General features: G+C 42.5%; 1 protein-coding gene across 1 annotated transcript in view; it reads left to right on the forward strand.

The window, feature by feature from the left end:
- Positions 1-13,458, forward strand: part of txlna (taxilin alpha) — an 84,632-nt gene that overhangs the window by 43,384 nt on the left and 27,790 nt on the right. The window contains exons 5-7 of the mRNA XM_048613034.1: positions 6,784-6,978; positions 10,483-10,602; positions 11,170-11,244. Coding sequence (XP_048468991.1) covers positions 6,784-6,978; positions 10,483-10,602; positions 11,170-11,244 — 390 coding nt within the window. The remainder of the gene's footprint in view (positions 1-6,783; positions 6,979-10,482; positions 10,603-11,169; positions 11,245-13,458) is intronic.

Consider the following 13,458-nt stretch of genomic DNA (forward strand, 5'->3'; position numbering starts at 1 on the left):
TTTATTTCAAAACCCCCTTCCCCTCCCCCTTTTCTGATGAAGGGTCTTGGCCCGAAACGTCAGCGTTTTTGCTCCTATGATGCTGCTTGGCCTGCTGTGTTCATCCAGCCCTGCACCTTGTTGTCAAGTATTAACTGGAATAGTTTTGGTGTGCAAGGGAGGGAACATAGGGACATAGAAAGTAGGACCAGTTTCAGAATCCACTAGCAATGAAACCTTACTAAACCCCTGCCATTAATCTCTGGACGACTGTCACACCATGTCTGTGTTAGGCTTGATATTTTCTAATCAGCCTGTTCATGTATGTAATTACACACCTCTGCAGCAAATGGGACTTGATTCGGAAGTAGGACCACTATCACTGTGCTAAAGAGCCCCTCGTAGAACAGAGTTGATTGAGAGCAAGTCCCTATTCATTTGTAGGATGTGGGCATCGCTGGCTGGCCAGCATTTTTTGATGCTCATTGGACCTGTGTAGGATGTTGGTTTCTGGAAAGATAAAGGTAAAGATAGAAAATGACACTTATGGCAAAACCCTTGTAAATCTGTCTTTTGGCTGTATAATTCATCAAATTGTTATCCATTTGTTAAATACTTTCTCAAAATCATCAGGTTCTTTTTTTTAGGCTTTAGGTGTGTTGTATACAATAGTACTAAGTCTGTTACTTTTGGGTATTTTGGACTGGGCTTATACAAATTCTATCAAGAGTTTATGGCCTCAACCTTTTACATGCTCAAGAAAACAAGGAAATCATCAGGGATGAAAAGCTTCTTGCTTGCAGAGAAACCTTTAAAGGAACTTACAGTTCCTTTTTGAAAGGAACTTCCTATTACGAGGGGGCATAGTTTTGAAGTAAGTGGAGGTAGATATAGGGAAGACGTCAGAGGTAGGCTCTTTACTCAGAGTGGTCGGGACGTGGAATGCATTGCTGGAGAGGGTAGTGGAGTCGGCCTCATTAGGGGCATTTACGCGGCTATTAGATAGGCATATGGATGATAGTATAAGGTAGGGGCGGAGGTTAGATAGATCTTAGATTTAGGGTAAAAGTTCGGCACGACATCATGGGCCGAGGGCCTGTACTGTTCTACGTTCTGTGTTCCTGAGGAAGTGGTGGATGTGGGTACAATTACAACATTTAAAAGACAAGTGGATAAGGACATGAGTAGGGAAGGTTTGGAAAGATATGGGCCAGGAGCAGGCAAGTGAGACTAGTTTAGTTTGAGATTATGTTTGGTATGAACTGGTTGGACCGAAAGGTCTGAGATAGTAGGAACTGCAGATGCTGGAGAATCCGAGACAACAAGGTGCAGAGCTGGATGAACACAGCAGGCCAAGCAGCATCATAGGAGCAGAAACGCTGACGTTTCGGGCCTAGACCCTTCATCAGAAAAGGACCGAAAGGTCTGTTTTGTGCTGTATGGCTCTATGAACTGAACTCCAGAGGTGAAGAGAGAGTGACTGCCATTGATATCAAGGCAGCTTTTGATCAAGTGTGGCATCAAGGAGCACTAGCAAAATTGGCGTAATTGCGAATCAGGAAATTCGTTGCTGATTGGAGTCATATCTAGCACAAAGGAAGATGCTCGTAATTGTTTGAAGGCAATCATCTCCATTCCGGTCATGGCAGGTGTTCCTTAGGGTTGTGTCCTAGCTCCACTCATTTACAATTGCTTCATCATTAGCCTTCCTTCCATCATAACGGGGATATTCATTGGTGATTGCATAATGTTCAACACCATTTATAACTCCTGAGTTAATGAAGCTGTCCATGATCATATGCAGCAAGAACTGGGCAACATCCAGACTTGGACCGATGAGTAGTGATAAATGTTTATGCCACACAAGCATAGGCAATGACTGTCTCCAACAAGAGAGAATCCAACCATTCCCCACACATCACCCCCCCACCACCACCACCACCACCACTTGATATTTAATAGCATTATCATCACTAAATCCCATGCTATCAACATCCTCAGAAGCAGTATTGACGAGAAACTGAAGTTAACCAGCCGGATAAATACTGTGGCTTTGAGTTCAGGCCACATGGCTGGAATTGAGATAGGTAACTTACCTCCTGACTCCCCAAAGCCTGTCCACCATCTGTAATCATAAGTCAGTAGTGTGATGAAAAACTCTCCACTTGTCTGGATGAGCCGTGCTGTAGCAATACTTGAGAAGCTCAACACCTATATCCAGGGCAAAGCATCTTGATTGGCACCCTGCTAACACGTTCCAAATTCAATCCCTCAGTCACACTGTGCCACCACTGTGCATTAGTATCATCTACAAATTTTGAAAAACAAAAAATAGGAACAGGAGTAGGTCATTTGATCTTTCAAGCACGCTCAGCCATTCATTATGATCTTGCCTGGTTCTGCTTTTCCTCCATATCATTTGATCCCCTTAGCTCCAACTGCTTCTTGAAATCGTACAATGTTTTGGCCTAGACTGCTTTGTGAGTCAGAGAATTCTACAGGGTTACCACTGTCTGGATGAAGTGATTTATCCTCCTCTTGAACCTAAACGTTTACTCCATGTACTTAGTTTGTGTTCCCAGGTTCTGGACTCTCCCACCATCCTTCCTGCATGAACCCTGTTTTGAATTTTATGGGATTCAATGATATCCTCTTCCTCATTCTTCTGAACCCCAGCAAATATAATCCTAACCAATTCAATCTCTCCTCGTATGTTAGTCCCACCGTCCCAGGAATCAGACTACTAAACTCTTGTTCCACTCCCTCTGTAGCAAGAGCATCCTTCCTCGGATAAGGAGACCAAAACTGCACACAGTATTCCAGGTGTAGTCTCACCAAGGCCCTGCAGAATTGCAGCAAGACATTCCTACTCCTGTACTCAAATCGTTTTGTTATGAAGGCAAACGTACCATTTGCCTTCTTTATTGTCTGCTGCCCATTCATGCTTATCTTCAGTGACTCATGCATGAGGACAATAAGGCCTTGTTGCACATTCCCCTCTATCAATTTTTATATATTATATATCAAAATAAATGAGAAATATGCCTTCCTGTTTTGTTACCAAAGTGGAAGGCTTTGCATTTAACCGTATTATACTGCATCAGCCATGGATTTGCCCACTCACTGAGCTTGCCGAAATCACACTGAAGCATCTCTGCATCCTCCTCCGAGTTCACCCTCCCACCTGGCTTTGTTTCATCTGCAAACTCCGAGATACACATGTTGTTCCCTCGTCTAAACCACAAAGATATATAGTGAATAGCTGGGGTCTTAGCACTGATCCCTGCAATATCCCAAAAGTCACTGTCGCCCATTTGGAAAAAGACGTATTTATTCCTACTCTTTGTTTCCTGTCTGCCAATCAGTGTTATATCTCTCTATCTGAATGCATTACCCCCACTCCCACATGTTTTAATTTTACACACTAATTTCTTATGTGAGACTTTGTCGAAAGTCTTCTGGCTCCTTCTCATCACCTGAGCTAATTACATCCTAAGGGAATTACAGGAGATTTGTAAGTATGACTTTCCTTTAGTAAATCCATGCTGACTCATTCCAATCATGCCACTATTTTATAAATGCACAACTATTAATTCTTTTGCAACAGACCCTAGCATTTCCCCACTAAAATGTTATGTCAACTGGTCAACAATTCCAGGTATTAGCTACATTGTAATCTGTAGGAACTGGTCCAAAGTGTATAGAATCTTGAAAGATTGCCACCAATGCATCGACTTATTTCTAGGTCCACTTCCTTATGTACTCCTTAAGTACAATACACACTGCAACAACTCACCACGGATTTTTTACAATCTTGAAAATCTTTGACCTTTGAAACACAGGGGCAGAAGATTCATGGAACCACCACCACCTGCACATTCCCCTTCAAACCATACGTGCCCCTGACTTGGAGCTATATCACACTGTTGCTGGGTTGAATCCTGGAACTCAGCCCTGTCAGCATTTTGGGCGTGAGTCTTGAATGCAGAGTGAAGTTGTTCAGGAAGGCAGTTCATCAGTTTCTTGGGGGAAATTGGGGATTGACAATGAATACTGGCCTAGCCAGTGATGCCCACTTCCTATGAATGATTAAACAAGATTTTTAATATATTATGGTTATTGTTACCCAGCTGTTTCCTCAATGTGTAACACCAACATAGCTACCAAAATCTTGGTTCATCACTTATTCTCAGCTGGTATCTCTGTGTCCTTTACGTACCTTCTTTCTTTCATTCACAAGGTGTGGGCATTGCTGACTAGGCCAGCATTTATTACTGTGAATCTGGAGTCACATATCACCTAGACCAGGGAAAGATGGCAGTTTTCTTTCCCTGAAGGGCTTTAGTGAACTGGATGGGTTGTTATGTCAATTAGCAGTATTTACATTATTGTCATTACGTTAGCTTTGTTTTAATCTCAGATTTATACTGAATTCAAATTTCACCATCCCGCTGTGGGGGACTCAAACCCATATTCACAGAACATTAACCTGGGGTTCTGGATTATTAGTCCAGCAACATGACTTTGCCACTTACCAACTACTAATTTGAGGATATTACAAATATCTGTTTTCTCTTCCTTCTCCCTCCTACCAATTCTAGTCCAATTTGTAAAATTATTAGAGACTTGCAAAACAAGACTGTCAAATATGTGATAACATGCTGAGAAAGGAAAATGAAAAATGGTAGAACTTCTGCAGAGTATAGGGCAAAGGCTAACCCCAAAGCAGGGGTTGGTTACATATATATATTCTATATACACTAAACCTACAGCAATTCAAAAAGGTAGCTCATCACCACCTTCTCATAGACAGTAAATGCTGATTTTGTTCAGCAACAGATACATCCCTTGTATTAATTTTAAAAATCACTTCTGTTTGACATAATTACCTAATAGGTTGAGGCTGATGCTGTAACATTTTCCCCATGGTGTAATGGGGTGCACTCCCATTCAATAGAAGTAAAACAAATGATTTGAGGACTTTGTATTTAATGTATAAGAGGCAAGTGCAATAAAAAAAATTTAAGTGTAACGATATCATTTTTGTTCCGAAAAGAAATGTATTTCATGGTTACCTGTGTGGGTTATCCACTTTAGTTGCAAAACATTCTTTCAGAGTTTGGACGATTTCAAGTCTTGGCTTCAAATCTGTTAGCTCTTGTTGTGATGGATTCATTCTTAGATGCAACATTTTCTCTCATATGAATTTTGGAATTATTTAGGCAGCTATATTCAAAATTGCATTTCCAATCCCTTTACTGGTAGCCAAAATGTAAGTTGTGTGTAGGTCAACTGTATTTTATCGAATAAGTTTGAATAAAGGCAAAATAAATGCTGGAAACCTGAAATAAACACAAGGAATGATGAAGAAAATTCTGTTTCTGTTGGCGAGTGTGGCGCCAATCTCAGTGGCAGAGTTGTCGAGATGTACAGCATGGAAACAGGCCCTTTGACCCAACTCGTCCGTGCTAACCAGATATCCTAAATAAATCTAGTCCCCTTTTCCAGCATTTGGCCCATATCCCTCTAAACCCTAACTATCCATTTACCCATCCAGATGCCTTTTAAATGTTGTAATTGTACCAGCCGCCACTGCCCCATCTGGCAACTCATTCCATACACGTACCACCCTCTGCGTGAAAAAGTTGCCCCTTAGATCCCTTTAATATCTTTTCCCCTCTCACCTTAAACTTATGGCCTCTAGTTTTGGGCTCACCTACCCAGAGAAAAAGACCTTGGCTATTCACCCTGTTCACACCCCTCACGATTTTATAAATCTTCGTATGATCACCCCTCAACCTCCAATGCTTCAGGGAAAATAGCCCCAGCCTATTCAGCCTCTCCCTATAGCTCAACCTCTCCAACCTGGCAACATCCTTGTAAACCTTCTCTGCATCCTTTCAAGTTTAACAATGTTTCTCCTATAGCAGGGAGATCAGAATTGAATGCAGTATTCCTAAAGTGGCCTAACCAATATCCTGTACAGCCACAACATGACATCCCAACTCCTTTACTCAATGCACTGACCAAAAAAGGCAAGTCTACCAAATGCCGCATTCACTACCCTGTCCCCATGTGATTCTACCTTCAAGGAACTGTGAACCTGTACCCCAAGGTCTCTTTCTTCAGTAACACTCCCCTGGATCCTACCATTCAGTGTGTAAGTCCTGCCCTGATTTGCCTTTCCAAAACGCAACACCTCACATTTATCTAAATTAAATTCCACAGCCTATTAGCCCATCTGATCAAGGTCCCATTGTACTTTGAGATAACATCCTTCACTGTCTACTGCACCACCAATTTCAGTGTCACCTGCAAACTTACTAATCATTCCTCCGATATTCACATCCAAATCATTTATGTAAATGACAAAAGCACCGATCCTTGTAGCACACCACTGGTCATAGGCCTCCAGTCCGAAAAGCAATCCTCCACCATGACCATCTCCTCTCTTCCCTACCTCTCAAAAAATATATCTAAATTAGTGGTGTTCTGCAACCTGTTTATTGCGTAGCCGTAGCCTTTTGGTAAAATACTGTTGTATTTACTGAGGTGTGTAATAAAAATTATCGTTTTCTCTACATGATGTCAGCTTTTGATAGCCCAGATGATTTTGGGCATTCTCTATATTAACACCAGTTATTCTAGTCTTTGGGCCATTGGTTGAATTTTGCTGTCTCTATGTAATACAATATGAAACGTGCACGAAGTGAAGCCAGACCACGCAATTACATCATTGCCATTTCACTGAATGAAGTAGTGAAATAGTAGAATTTTAATCAATGCCATAAAATTTTCCCACAGGAAGAAGGTGTTCAACGTGGAAGAGATGAAGAAGAGAAGCGCAAAGAAATCACGTCTCACTTCCAGGTCACTCTAAATGATATCCAGACACAAATGGAACAACATAATGAAAGAAATTCCAAACTGCGCCAGGAGAACATGGAACTGGCGGAGAAACTGAAGAAACTGATAGAACAGTATGAGTTAAGAGAGGAGGTAAGAAAAATAAACAATAGCTAAAATTATAATGGTTACCGTAGCAGATGCAAATGCTGGGCAGTGCCATCTATACTCAAGTTATAATTAATCTTGTGTAAAATTTAACCTCTGATGTATGGCTAGACAGTCCTTAGTTCTTAATATACCTCATACTTATTTTGGGAGCTGGGTCAGTGGAGCAGTTTTGTGAATCTTTTCACAATTGCTATTTTCACATTCAGAAATAGTCTGGGATAGCAGTTCTCTGGTGAATTCACAGCAATGGATAGCAACTACTGAGACTGTCACTATTGTCAGTTCCCAAGAAATAGCATGGTTTTCAATCCCTTCACAATATTATCCATGTAAATGTTGAGCCCTCTTCACCTTGAAATTTGCTTTAAACTTGAAAAAGTACAAATGGTAAAATGCAAAGTGACCATAAGTCTTAATTATGTTATTCAGAATATATCATTTTGACTTGCAGCATTATAGGTGATAATAAAGGAATTAATTGCATGTTATCTAGCCATTATTGGTAGTTGTCACACTTTGCTTTGTGTGTTATTTGTTTAAAAGTTTAAGCATTGATTACAAAGAAATCATTGTTCATTGTTCATTCTTCACTGTTTCCAGGCTGTAGCTTCTAGTTAGTCCACTCCCTTATGCTCCTGGAGAGTTAAATTGTCTTGTCTCCAAATTGCTTGATGAAAACCAGCAAATAAAAGGAGTGAAGCATTTTTGTTGGAATGGTAACCAATTTTCATAGCAGAGATAGTAGGAACTGCAGATGCTGGAGAATCTGAGATAACAAGGTGTAGACCTGGATGAACACAGCAGGCCAAGCAGCATCAGAGGAGCAGGAAGGCTGACGTTTTGGGCCTAGACCCTTCTTCAGAAATGGGGTAGGGGAAGGGGGATCTGAAGTAAATAGGGAGAGAGGGGGAGGCGGATAGAAGATGGATAGAGGAGAAGATAGGTGGAGAGGAGACAGACCGGCCAAAGAGGCGGGGATGGAGCCAGTAAAGGTGAGTGTATGTGGGGAGGTAAGGTGGAGATATGGTCAGTCCAGGGAGGACGGAGAGGTCAAGGGGGTGGGATGAGGTTAGTGGGAAGGAGATGGGGGTGGGGCTTGAGGTGGGAGGACGGGATAGGTGAGAGGAAGGACAGGTTAGGGAGGCAGGGACGAGCTGGGCTGGTTTTGGGATGCGGTAGGGGGAGGGGAGATTTTAAAGCTTGTGAAGACCACATTGATACCATTGGGCTGCAGGGTTCCCAAGCGGAATATGAGTTGCTGCAACCTTCGGGTAGCATCGTTGTGGCACTGCAGGAGGCCCAGGATGGTCATGTCGTCTGCGGAATTGGAGGGGGAGTTGAAATCGTTCGCGACTGGGAAGTGCAGTTGTTTAGTGCGAACCGAGCATAGGTGTTCTGCAAAGCGGTCCCCAAGCCTCTGCTTGGTTTCATCGCTGAGGCCAGACGCCAACTCTCCGACACCACCTCCTAGCGCCCCCTTGATCATGACCCCACCCCCGACCACCAAACCATCATCTCCCAAACCATCCACAACCTCATCACTTAAGGTGACCTCCAACCTCATGGTTCCCCAACCCCACACCGCCTGCTTCTATCTCCTTCCCAAATTCCACAAATCTGACTGCCCTGGTCGACCCATTGTCTCCGCCTGCTTCTGCCCCACCGAACTTATCTCCACCTATCTGGACTCCATTTTCTCCCCCTTGGTCCAGGAACTCCCTACCTACATCCGTGACACCACCCACGCCCTCCACCTCCTCCAGAACTTCCAATTTCCCCCGTCCCTAACACCTCATCTTTACCATGGACGTCCAGTCCCTATACACCTGCATTTTCCATACAGATGGCCTAAAGGCCCTCTGCTTCTTCCTGTCCCGCAGGCCCGACCAGTCCCCCTCCACTGACATCCTCATCCGCTTAGCCGAACTCGGCCTCACCCTCAACAACTTCTCTTTGAATACCATCCAGTTATTTTAGGCATTAGGATCTCACCACCCACCACTGATTAACAAAATTACCAAGATTGTCTTTTTTTAAATTCATTCACAGGCTGTGGGTGTTCAAAATGCAACCTGCAGTACTGGTGAAACTGTAATATATGGGGGAAAGTCTGAGTGTTTTGCCATTTTAACAGGAGCTTGCAACCGAAGCCGCCTCTGATTAAAATAATGACGGCTTTGCAATTCCGGCACTGATGTTCAACCTGAAATCAAAATCAGATTGCTGGTCAGTTATGAAGCTTAACCTCACCAACCATCACTAGTGTGCAGTTCCTTCCAATTTCCACAGTCACCACTTGTACCTGAAATAGCTCCACATCTTTGAGGAGCACTGTCCGAGTCCCAGATGCAACTTCTCGGTGAAGCAGTGATATACTTCTTTCAGTCTGATCTGCTATATTTGTAAAAACCAAAAGAACTCCGGATGCTGTAAAGACCTGCTGAGCTTTTCCAGCAACTTTGTTTTTGTTCTGCTATATTTGTTGCTGGACTGGGGAGACCAAATACAGACTGGGTTACCACATTGTGGGATACCTCTTCAGTCCATAAGTATGACCCCAGTTTTTTGGTAGATTGCACTTGCTGTGCACTAGCTTGCTAATGTTTCTGTCCTAGGCCTGCTACAGTGATCCAGTGGAGCCCAATACAAGCTGGAGGAACAGCATCTAATTTTCTGCTTAGGCACTGTACAGCATTCAAGACTCAACATTTAGTTCAGCAAATTGAGACAATGAACTCTGTCTGCTGTTTCAGTAATCCTCCCCCACCCGAACTGCCCGAAGTGTCTGTATTTTCTTTTCATGATTTTGCTTTTAATCAGAGATGACCTTTTATTCTGTTATTAACACACACCCTGGGCCAGCATTCCTTCTAACTTGCTGACCAGCTGAGCAGACTTCTGAGACCCCTGTGTGGTGGCGACTTCTAGAACTGGAAGTCAATGCTGCTATCAATGTGTCGACTCCAATTACCATGTGCCTGATACCAGAGAGATTAGAGGGAACATTGCTCTGGTCTAATGTGTTGTCTCTTTTCATGATCACCGCTTCTGTTCCACTTGCTCCTCCCCCTTCTTCAAAATCATAGAACCCATCACACTTCCATTTTGCTTTGACTCTGTTTCTCTGCCAGATCTGCTGAGTTTCTGTTTATGTTTCCAATAAACTGTATTATCTTTCAGGCAGAACAAATGAGGGTACTTGACAAGACTAATAAGTCAAAATATAGCAACAGTAGCTTTCTGATTGTATCTGGGATTGGGGAAAGAAGCACCTAAAATCCAAAGAAAGAACTCAAATATAGTAACATTTGCTGAAATAAGGTATACTGATGTAGCGCTGGTTTGCAGTGGTATTCATGGAACCGGCCAACTGGTCACAGTAGCAATATGGAAATGACATGCAGTTGAATTAGCATATTTGGGAACTCATCAGTTGATTTCACATCATTATGGCTTCAATGTTTAATTCAAAAAATCTGTTCACAGCATATTGACAAGGTATTTAAGCACAAAGACCTTCAGCAACAACTCATTGATGCCAAACTCCAACAAGCACAGGAACTGCTGAAAGATGCAGAGGAGAGGCACCAGAAAGAAAAAGAATATGTGAGTTGTTAAATTATTTAGTCATCTTTTGCCTCCCTCCTTCCATCCCCCAATCCATTGGTATTTGAGAGGTTCCAAAAGGAGCACGTGGGAAGACTAGAACCAAATGAGAACAATCCCTCTGTATTGAACAACAGAAGAAATGTATCGATGAAGGATGTTAAGGTTGTGACCTTCCAAGGAAGATATGGCTGGAAGATGCACTTTGATCCGATAAATTAGATCTCCTATTCCAGATGGGAGGGCAGAAGCTTAATTGGAGATCTTCAAGATCAGTGTTGACAAAGTGGGTTTAAGGAGATGAAGTTATCTGTACTACTTAGAATCCTTGATTAATGGCTTGTTTCAGGAGAGGAAGGAAAGGCCAATAGTGTTTATACTCCAGCTAGTTTTGATGATAATATGTCAGTCGTACTCAAGTTTTGTAGACCCTGGACACAATATAGGGAAGATGGGAACAGTGTCAAATAGAACAACCAGAATTTGAAGAAGGGTTCTGGTTTGGACCAAGCATCAAAAGTTCATGTGGATATTCATTTCAGTATATTCTTTTGTATTTAATTTCAGTTATTAAAGGAGACGGTGGAGAGCCAGAGGATGTGTGAGCTCATGAAACAGCAGGAAGTTCATCTAAAACAGCAGGTATAATCCTTGTTGAGTATTTTTTTAACATGATTAAAGATGTTTTTAACACAATTTGTAGATAGAAAACCTGAAAAGAATACAGTAAATTCTTTCATTGAATCAAACAAGTAAACGTGGTGTGGATGATGAAAATTAACATAGTAGAACAATGGTCATGTGCACAATTCCCAGAAATGTACCCTGATCTATTAACTGATGATTATGAAGAGCAAAGAGCTCAGTTCACCACATGTGTAGATTGCTGAACTGCTCATCTAATTAAAGTAGCAGTGAAGGAAAAGTGGAACCACATTGCATCTGGACAGTATTTAGTTAAGTTAGTTGGTTAATTGATGCACAGGACCTAGGAAATACCTTGACATTTGCTTTGCAATTTTGGCCGTACAGCAAGTGGAAGGATATATTCATTGGAGGCAGTATAACGATGTATCAACAAGTTGGTCCCTGGGTGACATTGAACAATGATAAGAGGTTTAAAATTTCACAAGAAATGTTATGGTGCAGAAAGGGCCATTTGGCCTATCATGTCTGCACTGGCTATTCAAATGAACATTGTTATTTAGTACTAATTTCCTTTTTCCACATATCCTTGCACATGATTTCTGTAAACAGCAATGGCAAACTCTGCCCTGTCAACCCTACAAAGTTCTTAACCTGGGCTAGTCGCAAAATTGGAAGAGCTTTCTCATAAATTAGTCAGTAACAGCCTGACATTATCCATAAGACATGATTTTGAGAGTATGTCATTATCCCAGACACGACTATCCCTGTCCCACCAGCAGGACCTATCCAGCAAAGATGGGCACAGTAGGAGGGAGTTGCCCTAGGAGTCCTCAAGGTTGACTTTGGACAACATGAAGTCTCATGGCACCAATTCAGACATGGGCAAGGAAACTTCCTGCTGATTACCACGTATTGCACACCATCAGTTGATGATTCTGCTCTCCATGTTGACCGTCACTTAGAGGAGGTGCTGCAAGTGGCGAGGATGCAAAATATACTGTGGTTTGGTGAATTCCCAAGCTTTTTCCCAGGGTGGAGGGGTCAGTTACTAGGGGATACAGGTTCAAAGTGCAGGGGGGACGTTTAAAAGAGATGAGCGAGGCACATTTTTAACACACAGGGTGGTGAGGGCCTGAAATGCGTTGCCAGCGATGATGGTGGAAGCAGACACAATAGTAGTATTCAAGAAGCACCTGGACAGATACATGAGTAGGAAGGGAATAGATGGATACAGATCCTGTAAGTGAAGACAGTTTTAGTATGGAAGGGTAAAATGTGTCGGCGCAGGTTTAGCAGGCCAAAGGGCATGTTCCTGTGTTGTATTGTTCTTTGTTCTTAACCATCTTCAGGTGTTTCATCAATGATGTTCCCTCCATCATAAAGGTCACAAGTGGGGATGTTCGCTAATGATTGCACTTTTCTGCACCATTTATTATTCCTCAGATTCTGAAACAGTCCATGTCCAAATTCTGCACGACCTAGACAATTTCCAGGCTTGGACTAAAAATATGCAAGTAACATTCATGCCGAACAAATGCCAGGCAAGGATCATTTCCAACAAAAGAGAATCTAATCATCATCCTTTGATATTCAATGACATTACCATCACTGAATCCTGCGGTTTATCGTTGACCAGGAACTGAAGTGGGCTAACCATGTAAATACTGTAGCTACAAGAGCAGAGCTAGGAGTGCTGCAGTGACTACTCTTAACTCTAACCTAATTGCTGAATGCCTGTCCATCATCTACAAGGCACAAGCAGGGGGTGTGATGGAATACTCCCCACATGACAAGATGGGTGCAGTTTCAACAAAACCCAAGAAGTTTGACACGATCCAGGACAAAGCAGCTGGCTTGATTGGGACCATATCCACAAATATCCATTCCCTTCACCATCAATGCTCAGTAGCAGCAGTGTATACCATCTACACAGCTGTACAGCAGGTCAGAGAGAACCTGGTGTTAAGGTGTGGTTAAAACTGAAACACTACATTGGTGTTTCCCACCCTCCCCCCTCCTCTGATCAAAAAAAAAACTGTGAGGAGGACGACGAGGTGTACAAGGGAGCAGCCATTAAGAGAGTGAACCAGTGTTAGAGTGGGCGTGTTGAGGCCTTTGTTCGAGAGGTTTTGGTGTGGGGAGTCTGAGCAGGGTACAAGTAATAGCAGGTAAGGGCTCTTCAACTCTACATTCTTTCTGTCTAGACTG

The sequence above is a fragment of the Rhincodon typus genome, chromosome 27 (genome assembly GCF_021869965.1).
Source record: "Rhincodon typus isolate 14 chromosome 27, sRhiTyp1.1, whole genome shotgun sequence".
Classification (NCBI taxonomy): domain Eukaryota; kingdom Metazoa; phylum Chordata; class Chondrichthyes; order Orectolobiformes; family Rhincodontidae; genus Rhincodon; species Rhincodon typus.